At 39.0% G+C, this 17522-nt stretch overlaps 1 protein-coding gene across 6 annotated transcripts; it reads left to right on the forward strand.

Moving 5' to 3' along the window:
* Positions 1-52: 52 nt before the first annotated feature.
* atp6v0a1a (ATPase H+ transporting V0 subunit a1a) lies at positions 53-17403 on the forward strand. Of its 6 annotated transcripts, XM_079457237.1 has the most exons (23): positions 292-419; positions 2123-2285; positions 3002-3080; positions 3233-3330; positions 3462-3590; positions 3787-3873; positions 4577-4659; positions 5038-5164; positions 5308-5390; positions 6539-6632; positions 8875-9087; positions 10289-10439; positions 10655-10794; positions 10972-11135; positions 11257-11347; positions 11434-11552; positions 11631-11847; positions 11949-12056; positions 12183-12290; positions 14712-14729; positions 15163-15280; positions 15419-15590; positions 15955-17339. In XM_079457237.1, the coding sequence occupies exons 2-23, from the start codon at positions 2169-2171 to the stop codon at positions 16046-16048; spliced, it is 2610 nt and encodes an 869-aa protein (XP_079313363.1). In that variant the 5' UTR covers positions 292-419; positions 2123-2168; the 3' UTR covers positions 16049-17339. The 6 variants fall into 6 exon arrangements, with proteins under 6 accessions (XP_079313365.1, XP_079313363.1, XP_079313364.1 ...); XM_079457239.1 differs by lacking the exon at positions 14712-14729 and having other exon boundaries at positions 53-419; XM_079457238.1 differs by lacking the exon at positions 14712-14729 and having other exon boundaries at positions 12183-12305.
* Positions 17404-17522: the final 119 nt, after the last annotated feature.

Below are 17522 nucleotides of genomic sequence, written 5' to 3' on the forward strand. Positions count from 1 at the left end.
TCATGAGTTCCGGTGTATCAAATGGCATAAACACAAGCACATTGACTTGCAAAAGTAAGGAAGTGGTAAACATATGCAAGACGCAAACCACGATAGCATGATGAGTCCGCCTATCAACAGAGAGAGTAAAACTTTAGGGCAAAACTTTGATATAGAGCACCATTTATTAAACATTACTACGTGTGATCAACGTCAAAACGTTTTAGTAACAAAATACGCGAGTTTTTATCAAATTATAATAAGTGATTAATATTTACCTTTACAACTTTCCGTATTTGGAAGCACCTCACTGCCAAGGTAACCTCGATCACGTGACCAGGTTGGGCTGTTCGTGACGTCGTGTTCGTTCTGGTCAGCTGATGCTTGCGTCGCAGTGGATTTAGAGACTAGAGGACTTAACTTTTATCCGTTTCTGCGCTGTAAGTATATATTTTTTTTCTAAAGTTGCTTCGGCTTTCTTTCGTCGTATAAACGTAAAGTTTCAGGAGTCGAAAAGCGCGTTTTTTCTCAGTTTGTGGGATGTGTCGGTAGTGTCATTCCCTGAGGTAACAACCTGTCGGCGTTTTTAGCATTAGCTATTAAAATCGTTGATGGGACTGCTAAGCCGAAATACGTTACTTTTATACGACAGAAATTGTGACTTCCATACAGGATACGTCGTCTTTTTATAGCGAGGTGAACATTGTGCCATTTTGCTATGCCAAAGTTACTTGTTGAGACACACAAGTTGACAGCTAACGTTGCATTAATATTCGTGTCATAAGATCGTGTTTTGTTTACCCCTCCGGCCTATATGGGGAGTTATTTTGCGTCGAGTTGTTTTGTTTATTATAAAAGTTTGAATCCGAGCTGATAAAACTTGAATCGCTCGCAGCAAGGCGTTAGCTTATATACCACTGTGTTGTAATGGGTTGTATAGCTGTACCACACTTTGGTGTTGTCTAGGTTATCCATTTTCTGTTATATTATTTTGCTCTGTCTGCTTTGGTTTTATGGGTTGACTCAAATGCCTGACACATTATGTAATAGCAGTTTACTTTACTTTAAAGTTTAGGGCATAGATCCACTGTAATATTACCGAATGGTGCTGATGATGGGGTGGATCAGAGAACGGAGAAAGCAGGAGGCACACAGAGCAATGAAATAGTAGCTTGTACCTTTTCTCGGAGTGCTGCATTATTTAGCACGTGTGGAATTACCTATTGAATCACAATTTTACCTAAAAACCACTGTCAAAGTAGCAGTTTGCTTCTGTGTTAGTGATGCTTGCAAAGAGTCACATGGTGCAGCTTAATCCATAATCCATTGTACACTCATTTGCAATGGACCTTAAACTTCTGTTACACAGTGAGACTTTTAAAAGAATGTGCTACACAGCAGTGCAGTTAACTTTTTTAATAGAGCCAGATGCATTTTTTTTGAGTGGAAGTGAGTTGAGTTGGGGTTGGACTTTAAAAGGACATTCCATGCAGTTGTACTGCTTGCCCAGGTCATTTTGCGCGAATGATGAATACTCCTGTGTGTTCTGAGACGGCAACCTCTTCTTCCCATAGCTGTTAGGGCATCACATGCTAAGAGAGCGATGAAACATCACGGAAGCGTAACATTCCATGTGTGCCCTTATGAGCACGAGATTGTGGAAAGGCTTTTTTCATAGATCGCCTTGTTTCTGAGAAGTCAATAGGTCGTGTGTCTATTATTGCTGCAAATGCATGAAGCTATAGGGATGAATATCAGGAGATGACGCAAGAGTAGTTTCAAATTAATTTATTACAATTAATATACAAACAAATATTAACACGAATTATTATTAACGTAATTAAATAGTAAACAAATAGTTATATTACAACCAAAAACAGATCGGAAGTTAATTTCGGTCCAGCGCGTACGTCTGATGAAACTGTTACTTCTGTTTCTGTGTAAATCATTCTTGCTTGTTAAGTATGTCAGGGCCTTCTTGTTGTGTTCTCCTTTTTTATGAAAGCAGCAGAGACTTGTGTGACCTAAGCACAATATCTGCTTTTAAACAGAACTTCAAAACAGGACATTTTTCTGTTGGGTTTATGTTTATTAGAGTTGTGTTTGATTGTTTTTAATTAGATTTATCTCTCTCTTGCCCCAGATATTCTCCCCTAAGTGCATTGGAGAGAGAGAGAGAGCAGTGCATTATGGGGGAGCTGTTTCGCAGTGAGGAGATGACCCTGGCCCAACTCTTCCTTCAATCAGAGTCAGCCTACTGCTGTGTCAGTGAGCTGGGGGAGATCGGCATGGTGCAGTTCAGAGACGTATGTACATACCAGATTAAACTTTTGTCTTGAATTTGAAGACCCTCAAATGTAGCCCCGAAAATGTCAATGAAGTTTCAGCTCAGAATACACCACAGATTTGGTATTTTACTGTGCCCCTACATGTCCATTTTTGCCTGTTTTGGTGTGTCTCTTTAAATGCAAGAGCTAGTGGTCTCCGCCCTCTTTCCAGCAGAAAGCACAGGGCTGTGCGAGCCGGTGCTTCCAAAACAAACTGAAGAGAATGGCCATTAAGGGAATGGGAAACACTGTCTCATCTTTAAAAACCAAACACACTGTTTTGTATAAGTGAGAGTACATAAACAACACGTTGGTCTACGTGTTGTTTGTTAAAAAAGGTCTCTGCAAAGTGTATTCACTCAGAAAACATCGCACTTCACAATGTGCACATTGTTTTTATACGTGACAATACACAGGACAAACGCATTGTATCTATTAAAACTGAAAACATGCTTGAGTGAATGCGATTGGCCTTATGTCTTTACAACGTGCACATTGTTTTAATACGTGACTATACACATTTTCTGGATTAGGGGGGCTTTAAAATGATTGGACCGTTTTTCACCCTGTGAATCTGACTTCTGTTTTCTCTGTATATCTTGGGTGTGAATTTGGTTTGTGTTTTACCAGCGAATGTAAACTAAGCAGTTTTTTTAGCAAAAGAGGCTCTATGTCCTTTTTCTCTTTATTTGCAGTTGAACCCAGATGTCAACGTTTTTCAGAGGAAGTTCGTAAATGAAGTCCGTCGTTGTGAGGAGATGGATCGCAAACTAAGTGAGTTGTTTTGTCAGTATTGCTGGGTTACAAAACATAGCTGACAGACAACACAAGTTAAAACATCAAGTGTTTTGGTTGAATCAAATAGAGATCATATCTTCACTGTTTCTGCCCCTTTTGTATCTCACTTCTTCATCTTTTTTGTCAAGGGTTTGTTGAGAAGGAGATTAAAAAGGCTAACATACCTGTCGTAGACACCGGGGAGAACCCAGAGGTCCCTTTTCCTCGAGACATGATTGATTTAGAGGTACAAAAAACAACTCTTTCACAAATAGTTACAATTTGCCTGAATTATGAGTTATTCTGTCTTCCTTCATTATTGCCTTTCCTATTTATCGATTGCATTTTCTATTTTTGTTATTCTTTTTGGTTGTATAGGCCACTTTTGAAAAGCTGGAGAACGAGATGAAGGAGATCAACACCAACCAGGAAGCCCTGAAGAAGAACTTTCTGGAGTTAACAGAGCTCAAGCACATCCTCAGGCGAACACAGCAGTTTTTCAATGAGGTTTGTGATCTCTTCAAAAACTTTTTCTCCTTTTCCTGTGGTGTTATTCAGAAACAAATACTATAATGTGGTATTCATTTAAATTCACATAATAATCAACACCAGTCTGTGACCAAACAAAGCCAAAAGAGACACCAAAACATGTTTTTCCACCATGTTTGCGATGATGTGACAAAGACAGATGCATGTCTAACAGATTGAAAGGCCATTCTCTGAATTCCTCGTCCCATCCCAGCCGCTGATGGTGATGTCAAACTGCCCTTCCCAAGACCAGTTCAGCAAGGTGTTGACACGTTACTTGTAAACGTAAAACAACCCTTTGTGTTTGTGATATTTAGTTCCTGTCAGGGTGTTTTTTTCTTTTTCAACCTGTGGGAGATCTTCAGACATACATTTCTGTGCTTTCTGACACTAATCTGGACTTTAACATAATTTTGTAATTTTTGTATTGTAATGTCATATAAGATCATTTGATTTGAGTGACAGCGGATAAGCTGTTTACTGTCTTTTAATTATGGGGATGTCACATAGACTGGTGGTGGGTGATTGATCTGTTTGTGGTGTGAGGTTTCTTTAAGGTATTGGTTGAAGATCTGGGTTAGTTAAGTAACTGTAGGCTGAAACCCCAGGATAGTCTAATGCGTTTCCGACACTGTACCTTTGAGTAAAGGCAGTTTGTTTCTTGTAATAAATGTTTAGGCACATGATTGCTGATGTATAGCTGGTATATCATTTTTATAATGCTTGCTCTGTTAAGAAATGTAACTTTTGCCCTTTAGGCATGCTGTGAAAAAACTTTAAGGGAGCATCTGTGATAAATTTATATACACATAACATATTTACACATAACAAGAATATAATGTCAGACATTTTATGATAAACTCTTGGCTTTAAACCATAAACACTTATATTGCTCTTTTAAATTATATCTAAAAGCAGAGATGAAAAGGGGGATTGAAAAGCTTAATTTCTTCCCATTCTGGCAGATGGAAGATCCTTCACTTTTGGAAGAAGCATCAACCTTACTAGAACCAAATGAGGTTGGACGCCCTGCTCCTCTCAGGCTTGGGTCAGTTCTTGCTCTGTTTCTTTGACACGATATATTTCAGGTTAAAACTGTAAAACTTCGTCTGAAAGGTAGCTTTGTTTGCAGTTTATACTAGTAAGACATAAATTCATAATTTTCATAATAAGGGTGAACTTTAAAAACGTGAAAGCTGTAGTATACTTTATAATACAAAACATTCTTGTAGCTCACTGTAAGTAGTCCAGCTTGAAAACAATGGCAGACAATGGCAACATGATGAGGGCGGAGATAGCAGTTCATAAGCAGTCATAGGGAGGGCTCAGTCAGAAAGTAGAAGCTGTAGTATTCCTTATATAAGATTATTTTTTTATGTGTGATGCTAATATACACATTGACTTTTAACTTTGACACTGGTTGCAGTTTTGTTGCTGGTGTGATAGGCAGAGAAAGAATCCCCACCTTCGAGAGGATGCTGTGGAGAGTTTGCCGTGGCAACGTTTTCCTACGGCAAGCAGACATTGAAGACCCACTCGAGGACCCCACCACAGTAATTGCCCTTGTTTTTGCACAGTGAAGGATAAATAAGATCATGCATTTTTCTCTACTCTCTTAAGTAGATTGATGTTTGTAAAATTCTCGGTAAAATGTCAGCTCATGTTGCATCATTTTCTTATTTTCATTTTTTCTTAGGGTGACCATGTGCACAAGTCTGTGTTCATCATTTTCTTCCAGGGTGACCAGCTGAAGAATAGAGTGAAGAAGATTTGTGAAGGGTATGAGCACAAAACACATTACCTTTACCTTTAGAAATCATACATTCATTTTATTTAGTGATCGATTTGAGCCGGCTAGGGCTGGACCAGAATATTCGATTATTCGTTCGGTGGGTTGGCATTCGATTTTCAATTTTAAGATTCAAATATTCTTTTGTTTTCTAACACCTGGCATCCCCCACGAAGCGGTTCTCATTCGCGCTTGAATATGAATCGTCTATGAGTGAACGTCATGATTTAGTTAATCTGGAAGAGAAGAAAAATGCAGAAGACCTCAGGTGTTTAAGAACACTTTAAATTCAATGAGGACAGTGTGTCAAATATGCGATTTGAAATTATATGAAATACAGTATGTTCTCAAAACAAGAGCAATTAATGAAAGATGCTTTGCGCTGTTCGGTCTGTGCAGCGCTGCATGATGTCAGACAAACCTAATATTTGAAGCAGTTTGGGACCCGGTAAGGACACGGGTTGCATGTCACTATGTCACACGTATGCAGCAATTTTTTTACGGTGACCGCTGAAGCTGGATGACGAACGGCGCATTCTGTGCCTGACCAACAACATTTTTTTCTTAACTAACGTAATAAAGAAATGAAATGAAATATAACTAATTTACCATTGAAAACAAAACTAAGACTAAACAGTCTCCAGTTAAAGCCGCACTCCAGCGCAGTTGGCAATCAAACTCTGCTAGCACCTGAACCACAAACAAAAGTTAATACATAAAAGAAACAAAATATAATTTGCCATTAAAAACTAAATGTATCTATTTTAATGTGAGGTGTGCCGCTTCCGTATCACGCTGGTCTGTAGTTTATTAAAAAGTTGATTCATTCTGAATATGGAAATGTATCGTGTCCATATTGCACCAAAACACGACACTGCACTCCCTTAGGTCTGCAGCAACACACCCGCCACGTGTGAAGTCGATTGGATGAATGGTTCATGACATAATAAAAGTGCAAACAGACAGATAGACACACAGATTCCTGCCTTTATTACAGAGAAGAATATGCTCAGCCCCCTCCCTCCGAAGCTTCGAATATTTGGTGTTGATTACTACCGAAGCTTCCAAGCTCCAAAAATGGTATTCGGACCAGCCCTAAAGCCTGCAGACTTTAATTTACAGTGCTGATCTTTGTTAGGTTTCGGGCTTCTCTGTACCCCTGTCCAGAGACCCCTCAAGAGAGAAAGGAAATGGCAGCTGGAGTGAACTCCCGAATTGATGATCTCCAAATGGTAAGAGATGCACACACAGAAATCTCACACATAGACTCTCAGGCCCCATAAAAAAAAAAGGTTGACAGATTGGGCAGATTTTATTTGGTCCTTGTTGTGTGGACAGAGTGAAGGTGGATTAGAGTGAAATCTAATAGATGATGAGTGCACACTTGATCCAGTGCTGTTATCAGAATGTCGTCTCTGTGTCACCCTGTGTGGTAGGTGCACAGACAATCCTAACCGGATAATGGGCCCAAATGTAAACATATAATGGGATACTGCTATCACAAAAGCCCGACAGGTAGTGAACTTGAAGAAGAAATCCAGCAATCTAAAAACCGCATATTGGCGTGGAAGTAATTTGACTGAATTTGATTTGATTTACTTTGTAAACTTCAGCTGAATGAGCATAATGTAATTTACAGGCAATGAAAGTGCTATAATGAACAAATTAGATTACACTTTCAGTGTAACAACTGCTGTGTGTGATTCTGTATCTATCTGTCTTTTTTTAATTCTGTCTTGATGTTACCCTTTTTTATTAAAACTGACTTACTGCCTGCAGATATGTCAAGGGATAGTCACGCTTTGTCAAACTATTAAATGGACGGAATCTCCTTCAGTGAGTCAGAGATATTAGGGGCTACGAGTGGGCATTATAAGTGCTGCCGGATGGTGTTACAGCTCTGGGTCTTTGAGAGAATCTCTCGCGGTGCCTTATTTGGGAAGGAAAACTGGATGAGTTTGCCTTCACACATTTACATAGTGACCATACCTGCCCACCCAGATGCCCATTCACTCACGCATTTTAACCACAAGGCGGGGCAGTTAGTTCTCACATTAGATGTGATCAGGCCATCCTGCATGGTGATACAAGTGTCATGCCTAACAACACCCTCCAACCGTGACTAAATTCACATTTATGTATACAGAGTCACAGGGGTATAAAAGTTGAATCGACATTTAGGATGCAAAATCTGAAATATTAGAAATGTATTTACAAACTAATAGCGTAATGTAACAAAATAAGTTATTTTCGGATCATGTAAATTCTTTTACAAGGTCAGAATTGTTTGAAACACAAGGATCATTCTGAAATCAAGTGAGCATAACATGAATCACAGGTTTTGCACACACTAGCAAAATCCATCTTTCTATTGTGTTGCATTAATAGTGTGTATTAAATTTGACTAATGCTTTTACACTAATAATCTCTGGCTTTAGACCATGGGGTTATAATATAACAGCTAATATGTTGTCATTCACTCACCCCCCCCCCGCAGTCATTGTGAGCGTTCCTCCCTGTGCATACCCACAATTTCAGGGAGTTTGTCCTTCATGTTTGCTGCTACACTTGTTTACTCTGTCTCATCTCACACCCTGAAATCACACACAAACTCTTTTAAAACCTAGGACAGAAGCTACAGAAGACGCGTGTTAACCTGATACAGGTTACAGGATACAGCATGCCATAATTGGTTCTACTATTAGGTTAAATCACTTTTAAATCAAGTACACAATTCTCTTAAAAAACACTCACTGTTTTTTGTGACAGACACGGATCCGTTTGCTCTCACTGTTTAACCAATGTAAAGAAGAAGATCCAAACACAGAGTGCTGACAGAGCAGGGACAGCGCTTGCTCTTGAGTACCATGTCACTGACTCACTTCAAGCTATTAGCGGTCCTGTATGTCCCTGGGGTGTGATCAAAAATTGTCACTATGTGTGTGTTTTATGTGTTGAATTCCCTGCACTCCTTCCCTTACTCTAAAATGAATGCACCTTTAGAATTGTGCCTAAGTGCGCAAGAATGTGCTGTGTGTGAGACAGACAGAAGGCATTATTGAGGATTACATCAATCCCAGATTGTGCAAGTCTGTCCGATTGCCAGTGCGAATGAGTCTGTGTCTCTCCAGTGTGAGTGAGTTTGGGTTTTGGATAGTTGGATATTGAGGTTGGCATGTATCTAGTCAAGCATGCCAACGTGATACCGGTGCCTTGGCCACTCCTGAATGATTGAGAAATTCGCCTTACCTAAAAAAAGACAGGCTGTGTGAGTGTTTGGGATTGACAAGAGTATTAACTATAACAGGTGTGACTCGATTTGTCCCGTTTATACAACAGCATGCGTATATATAGTTCCCTTTCCAGGTGTTATAAATCTGCTTGGCTTGATCACAGCACTTCATGCCAGCCTAATCCGATTCTGATTCCTTCCACTTCCTGTCATAACCCTTCTATTTCCTCTGTGCGTTTCAGGTACTGAATCAAACGGAGGATCACAGGCAGCGAGTGCTGCAGGCGGCTGCTAAGACTGTGCGTGTGTGGTTCATCAAAGTGAGGAAGATGAAGGCCATTTATCACACGCTGAACCTCTGCAACATCGATGTCACTCAGAAATGTCTGATTGCTGAGATCTGGTGCCCTGTGTCAGATCTTGACTCCATTCAGTTTGCACTCCGACGGGGCACGGTGAGTTAGTGACATCTGAGATCTCAATATTTGCCCAGAAAACACAAAAAGGACACGCAGCACTATTTCACATCGTCTTTAAAAGCAACATTATGGTTGATGTAAGGTCACTTTTCGGGTAATGTATTTGCAGTACACATGGGGGGCTGTGTTCAGTGTATATTGGGTTAATTTTGGTACCTCCACACTAATTCCAGCCATGCATGTGTTGTCTCTATGGAGTGGCCTCTTTGTTCTTATCGCATACAGTGAGTCAAACTTTGTGAGCATGACTTGAGCTCCCATTATCTTGTGACACTCACATACAGTACACATGCACACAGGGGACTGAGTGTTAGGACGGAATGCCCAGATGCTTTTACATCGAGTCATGAGAGCTGTCAGATGAAAGTTTACATCTCCCTGTGGTCAAGAGCAGCTGAAACATTACCACAGATTGACTCTGTCCATCACTTCTGCTGTGCCCTTATGGATAAATGAATGAAAAGATCGACAAGATATGTTCCTACTAGTGCCAATCTGGTCGGGATCGAAATGAAACTGAAGCATTTTTCATATTTAGTAAGAATAATTTCTTCAGCAGTGGATTTTAAATTCTCCTTATTCACAGCAGAATGTGTGCATGTTAGAGATGCCTCTGGGGTTTCTCGCACCTTATGATGAAGGAAGAGTTTGTTGAATACATGCAATTCGTGCCGTGAGAGGAAGTAGTATAGAGGTCATTAGACCGTTTTCCCTGTAATAACCACAGCTTAAGGGGATTAGGTTTCATACATTCACCTTCTGTTCCTCTGTGTCTATCTCTGTCTTTAAAGGGTTAACACAGGTTAAATATATTTAAAACAGTACTCATTATAGATTCTTGCAGCCTGTTGGAAATCATCTTATTACCGTTGTAAAGTATTGTAACCTTGTAAAGTAACAGTAACTCAGATTCTTGTGTGTAGCATTGATGAGGCCATGTGGTGTGCTGAAATGTAAGGGATTGTATTCGCCTGCTGGTCTTTACACGTGGTATTCTTCCTCATGCCTTATTTAACTAGTAGCTATTTATATCAGCTATTATATATAACTTATCTGAACTCAGTGAGTGTAAAAAATGTAGCCATTTTGAATCGAGACAAACAAAATCAAGATAAGTTTAAAACAAAGAAAACTAGAGCGCTCATTTTCATGCATGGCAAATTCCACTCTTATACAGGAAAGAAGTGGATCCACTGTTCCTTCCATCCTAAACAGAATGCAGACCAAACAGACACCACCCACCTTCAACAAAACCAACAAGTTCACCTACGGCTTTCAAAGCATCGTTGATGCCTATGGAATCGGCAACTACCGTGAGATCAACCCAGGTAACATGGATTAGCGACACTTTGAACATCCCAAGACTCGCATAAATGACTCAAATGAGCTATGATAGATACATGCAATTTGTAATGGAAGCAACACGTTTCGTCACAGCACCACTTGTTGATAAGACCCCTTATAGCTCGTTTAAGTTATTTATGAACCCATTAGGAAACAGACAAAACAAGACCAGTTCCTCATTCTCCATGTTTGTGTTCAGCTCCATACACCATCATCACCTTCCCCTTCCTGTTTGCGGTCATGTTTGGTGATCTGGGCCACGGTGCACTTATGACCTGCGCTGCACTCTATCTAGTACTGCGAGAGAGCCGGTTAACCGCCCAGAAAAATGAAAACGAGGTATCCATCGGTTCACCCATTCATTTATTCATCTGCCCATCAGTTTCATTGTTGTTTCACTGGTTTATATAATTAGATCATTAAGAAGTCTTTAATCCAAAAACACAAAAGTCAATGTACAAACCCTGCTTTTGTCCATTCATTTATGAAGTAATTACACATTTGTTGTCTTTGTAGATGTTTCAAATGGTGTTTGCTGGCCGGTACATTATTCTCCTGATGGGATTGTTTTCGGTGTATACTGGAATCATCTACAATGACTGTTTCTCCAAATCTCTCAATGTCTTCGGCTCTGGCTGGAGCGTCAGGCCCATGTTTGGGCAAAAAGGAGCCAACTGGACGTGAGTTGTTGTTCATTTGAATCCATTCATTTGATGCCAAAGCCAGGTCTTGTTTCTTTTAAGGTCTTTCAGGATCATTCAGATCACATTACTCTTTACAAGCATGTTTATCATCTTCCAGGTTTAAGACTTTAGAGGAAAACAGGATGCTACAGTTGGACCCTGCTGTGCCAGGAGTGTTTGATGGACCCTATCCCATCGGCATTGACCCAGTAAGCGTCTACAAGAAAATTCTTCTAAACAACCTCAAACCTTTAATATTTATTGGAAACTAATTCAATTTTTCCTCACCTCACAGATCTGGAACATTGCCAGTAATAAGCTGACGTTTCTAAACTCCTTCAAGATGAAGATGTCCATCATTCTGGGAGTCATCCATATGCTTTTTGGAATTACTCTCAGCCTCTTCAATCACATGTATGAGTTACTCTCAATATGTTTTTTTAAATATGCTGTCTATATTCGAATGCTTATATCTGTTTGTGTTGGATGAAGGTATTTTAAGAAGCCTCTGAACATCTATCTGGGCTTTATTCCTGAGATCGTCTTCATGAGCAGTCTGTTTGGATACCTGATGTTGCTCGTGTTCTACAAGTGGACGGCATACGATGCTAGGAGCTCAAAAGAGGCCCCCAGTCTTCTTATAGCCTTTATCAACATGTTTCTTTTCAACTATAATGATCCCACCAACAAACCTTTATACAGGGGACAGGTAGACACAGAGACTGTGATGTCATCAATACTTAAACAATTCTTGCAAGCCAGGTTATGCACAAATAAAATGAATTCTTCTTTCTCCCCTTGTTACCCTAGATGGTGATTCAGTGTATGTTAGTTGTCATAGCTATTGCCTGTGTGCCGTGCATGCTTATAGTAAAGACCCTAGTTATGCGCAGGCAACACCTCTGGAGGAGAAACCTGGTAAGAACTTGTCTTCAACGCTCCGAGTAACGTTTTTTTTATTAATGCTCAAAAGATATTGTATTCTTGTAAGGTGGCTTAGCTAAAACATTTAACAGTGGCTTACCTATGACTGCTTCCTCACAGGGAACACAGAATTTTGGGGGAATTCGTGTGGGTAATGGCCCCACAGAGGATGAGGCTGGGATCATACAACATGACCAGCTTGCCCAGAATGAAGAAGAAGAGCCTGAGGTGAGGGGACTTCCTGTTTGTCTCTCTCTATCATCACATGTATTCAGTACCGTATGGGTTGTACATGTGTTTTCAGCATTGGCTTTGATTTTAGATTTGACACTGCGTTAATACATTTATGATACATTATATTTGTCTACTTAAATGATACCTTATTAAATGCATTGGCTATTGTGTACTGTAAACATTATTGGTGGGTTACAAGTCTATAAAGATTTTTTTCAAATTAACCATGTTATTTAAAACTGAAATATCATAGTTCATATTTATTCTATTATTTGAATTACACATTTTTGTTGCATTTTTCGAAGTTGTGGCATTACATTATCCAGTCTCACAATAGTCTGTTGCACATGATAACACCACAATTATGACAAAAAGTTAAAAGACTTCTTCAAAATGCTTTGTGAGCCACCATCCTGTTACCACCCACACGGTGTCAAGCTCCACCAGTCCACCAAAAACAGCCGCAGTTGGCAGGGGGGCCAGCAGTCTGCAGTGGGCATTCCTTTCTGTGACTCACTGCATCTGTGATCTGCATACCAGATCTGATTTAAACTGGGTCAGCCCCTTTAAAAAGAGTCTGTCCCCCCACCACTGTATCCCACAGCAACCCGTGTCAAAACAATAAACAAACTCCCACCCTGAGATGGTCTTCTCTTGAAATATCTTCCCTTTTTAATATATATTGAGATCTATAAAAAAGCATTTAATAAATATTTAATAAATATTAGTGCCACAAAATCCTCTTGTTACATTAAACCAGTGGTTCTCAAACTTTTTCGTCATAAGGCCCCCTTTGTGTAGAGTGCATCGCTTTGCAGCCCCCCAAATAAAGAATTATAATCTTAAACTTAGAATTTTATTTAAACCATAAACATATTCAGTTATAGTTAACACTTCACAATAAGGTGGTATTTGTTAACAATTAGTTAATGCATTAGCAAACTAGAAATAACAATGAAAAATACTTCTACAGGATTTATTAATAATAATTCATGTTAATTTCAGCATTTACTTATACATTATTCAAATCAAACATTGTCTCTGTTTACATTAGTTAATGCCCCATGAACTAACATGAATAACTGTATTGACATGAACTAACATTGATTAGGATTAATAAATGCTGAAAAACTAAATTCATTGTTTGCTAATGTTTGATAATGCATTTACTATTGTTTTCTAATAGCACCTTATTGTAAAGTGTAACCCAGTTATACAAGGCTAGAATGTCAATTATTTAGTTTGGTGGTCTTATTTCTCGATGTTTGATTGCCTAAAATATATGATCAATTTCTAAATTTCATAAATGCCTCAAAATCTGTGGCCCCCCCTGGATCCATTTTGGGGCTTCCAGTTTGAGAACTACTGCTTTAAACTACAAAGGGCTGTCACAATATCAGATTTTCACATCACCTTTATAGTGGCAAAAAAATTCAACTGTACGAATTAGAGAGCGAATTTGTGGCTATAAAGTGGGGCTGAATTATTCACAATATTATTATGTTTAGTATTAACATGATTTTGATCATGATTTATACTCCGAAAGTTTTGTATCACGGTGTAGTGATCTCAGAATGAAGAGGACGAGGTTGGCGTAGACTGACACAGGCTTTAATTAAGCAATAGAAACAAAAACAAAACAAAGTCCCATGCGCTTCTTCAGCTTTGGCTTCTCATCTGCTTTTGACGGGCTTGCAGTCTGTGGCTCTCTCTGGTTGCATGTTGTCTTCACCCTTATATACTGTCTCTCCACGCCCTTACTGGAACGAGATACAGGTGTTGATTGTCTGCAGGTTCCCCACTCACTCACCGCTCGTCTCCCGGCTCTCTCTCCTGCTGCAGACCTCGCTAAACCACGCCCCCCTCGCCACACACGGCTATTGACAATGCTCATATATTGCGACACCCCTAATGGTTATATTATGTGTATTGGTTTGGATAGTCATTTAAACCTGTAACTCTACTTTTATTTATATAGCGCTTTTTACAATTTTAATATTTACAAAGCAGCTGTATATGAAAACAACTATAAGCAATACACCAAATATCTTACACACACACCAAACACACATGCACATGGACACACAGAGAGAGAGAGAGAGATAGACACAGGTAATATATTATGCAGACCCCCCTGCTTTCTTCCTTTGAAACACTTTAAACTTGATTTAATATTTGTTTTCAAACCTAATGCAGTGATGTTCATATGCAGTTTTTCTAAGTGTTCGAACAGTTTAGGTCGCTGCATATTTCAGTGATGTCACAGTTAGCGATTTGGTTATCCGATCTTTGTATTTCGAGTGAACGTCACAGTTTTTTTCTCCACACTATCTCCTAAACAGATTCTAACTCTGTCAAACCTTTTTTAACCCTATATGTGTGTCTGTCTGTGCATGTGTCCGATTACCTTTCAAGCACTCTGAAGAGGAAGTGGTAAGAGCAGGCCCTCTTCTTATTTTGTTTGGTGTCATTTTTCTAATGTGTGTTTGTGTGTGTGCTCGCCATTGTCCTTGTTCTGCTGTTGTGCTTGTGTGTATGTATGTGCGTTGGCGAGTATGTGTGTTGGGTAGTCTCTTTAAGGGGGTGTTTGGTGAAGGTTCTCTTCTCGACATAATCTTCCTTAGATCCTTTAATTTACCCTTCTCATAGCTGCCAACAATAAACGAGACAATCCAGTGAGCCATAAATGAGATGTGATCTTGATACATTGCACCAAATGATGCATCCTCTTGGTGATCAGGCTATGATTGTGTTCTTAGGCCCTTAAGATTCATGGCCGTTAATAATGCCGTGATTGAGCTGGGAGTGGGATTAGATCTGCTGTCTGATTCATTAGTTTAAACTGCTTCTCTTTCTCTCTTGTCAGTTTAATTTCGCAGACGAAGCGGTGCATCAGGCCATTCATACTATAGAATACTGCTTGGGCTGCATTTCAAACACAGCCTCTTATCTACGGCTCTGGGCACTGAGTCTGGCCCACGCCCGTAAGTAATGCACAAATGCTGATTCCATCAATACCTTGCGTGTCTGTTCTCCCAATATGCACTGTGCAGATATCAATTTGTAAGTTTTAAGTTTCTAAGACCTTTTTTAAATGATCTGTCTTTTTTGTTTTCCTGCAGAGCTGTCTGAGGTCTTGTGGTCTATGGTGATGCACATAGGATTGTCCTCTAGGAATTTTAGTGGATTAATTGGCCTGTCCATCATCTTTGCCATTTTTGCTACGCTGACAGTGTTTATTCTCTTGATCATGGAAGGACTGTCTGCCTTCTTGCACGCCCTCAGGTTGCACTGGTAAGTGCACTCATGCCTTTTAACACATACCAAAATCATGGTTTTACTTTTCTTCTTTTTTCAGGGAAAGTGCAATTGATTTTTTGTATCTTGAATACAGTATTAAGGAAAAAACTTTGCCTGAGCAGTCCAAATTATTTCCGTGGCCGCAAATGTTTGTATTGCATAGCTGACAATGAGCAGGAAATATTTGCTCACATGCACAATGTTTGTGTTTAAACAATGACTTTTATAATTGATCAACATGGCTACATTTGCATTACATTTTCATTGTAATGAATGCTGATTCTGTCTGCTTAACTCAAACATAAATTCGTTGACATATTGTTTTAGCCATGACCTCATTCTCATTTAATGTTCGTAGGGTGGAGTTCCAGAATAAGTTCTACACTGGACAGGGCTTCAAGTTTATGCCCTTCACTTTCGACAGCATTCTGGAGGGCAAGTTTGAAGACTAAACCACACCCACTTTTCCTCTGTAACACCCCTAAACTAAGAGACCCAATCAGAAATAAAAGCCAGATTTGATCATTTCTGTGAACATTGCGATAAAAATCTACATGGGCTCTACATTTCTCAGGTGTTCTACATCAGGATGTAAATGGAATAATTTACAGGTAAACTACATGTGAATGACTGAGCTAGAATTGCATAAAATGTTTATTTCATAACTTCATTACGCATGATTTCATAAGTTAAGTTCTTGCACTTGTATGTACTTTTCATAAGCACGCGTAGCATTACAGCATATGTGTTTGCTTTTCATAAATTAATGATGATGCAGATGTCTTCGATGCCTCATAAATTTATTCATTGGACATCCTGAGTTTATTTTATTAGTTATTTGTTTTTTATACATATTTTACCCTTTTTTCTCTTCCTTGAAAACATCTATACAACACATATTATGCAATGCGACTTTTTCCACTGAGCTCCTGTCATACAGAGGTGATTAAGTCATCAGTCATATCTGAATTAATATTCTAGATAATGCCATGAAGAAATCTGATTTATAACACCAGCAAATTTCACAAATCAACACTAACAAATTAAGTGTTGCTGTGAGTTTTATTTGGTTTGTTTTGTTTTCGAATGCTGTTTTTCTTCATGTTAATCTGTTCACTGCAGTGCTCAGTTTCATGTTTGTTTGGTTGTGGTCATGCCCATGCACTGGCTCCATAATAAGATGTGTTGGTGTGCTAGATGTCAAATGCAGTCCAGTGAGTCTTTGATACATTTATTAGACCAAGTAGAAGCAGTCGGTGAAGCTAAGTGATTCCTCTATTTTGTTTGTCAATAAAGAGAAGGGGTGGACCGGAACGGATGATTTAGTTTTTCTTATTTTTAAGTTAAAATAGCTGTCTTTCATATGTAATACAAATAGCTATTCTATATGTGTAATAGGAAGAATTAAATATATATGGTAAAATACGATTTAAGATGAAAGTAATGTTTCGGATAATATATGAATGTAATTACAATGTTTTTCAGTGTTAATGATTTGTTAATGGTTGTTTTGTTTAATAAATGTCGATTTGTATCAAATAGCTTCATCAGGGTAGAACTAGGTAAATAATGTATACAGAAAATAAACTACCTAAACATCTTATAGGTTCTGCAAGGGTATATAAACTCATCAGCACACTCTACAGTGAGATATAGATATTACAGCTACAGTTATTTTCTTTATGTAAATACCAATAAAATAATATTTATCAACTTTATATATATTAAATGTATGTTGAAAGTACTGCTGTGGCTCATCGTTAATGGAATTTATTCTTTTATGACTCATAAATCCATTTGAGCTGTTTGTCTCATACTCTTGCGTGAGTGAGTGGATGGGTATGTACGTCTGTGCCCCTGCCAGGCTGTGGGGTGGGTGGAGACTCCCCATAAAGGGTCATTGGGGGCGCTGCTTTACTGTAAGTG

Source organism: Barbatula barbatula (assembly GCF_947034865.1).
Source record: "Barbatula barbatula genome assembly, chromosome: 5".
In the NCBI taxonomy this organism is placed as follows: Eukaryota; Metazoa; Chordata; class Actinopteri; order Cypriniformes; family Nemacheilidae; genus Barbatula; species Barbatula barbatula.

Excerpts from the sequence above, each read along its gene's own strand:
- atp6v0a1a (XM_079457237.1), top strand. The coding sequence starts at position 2,169 with ATGGGGGAGCTGTTTCGCAGTGAGGAGATGACCCTGGCCCAACTCTTC. Across the intron at positions 3,591-3,786 it reads CACAGCAGTTTTTCAATGAG|ATTGAAAGGCCATTCTCTGA; the intron begins GTTTGTGATCTC and ends CATGTCTAACAG. Across the intron at positions 5,391-6,538 it reads GTGAAGAAGATTTGTGAAGG|GTTTCGGGCTTCTCTGTACC; the intron begins GTATGAGCACAA and ends GATCTTTGTTAG.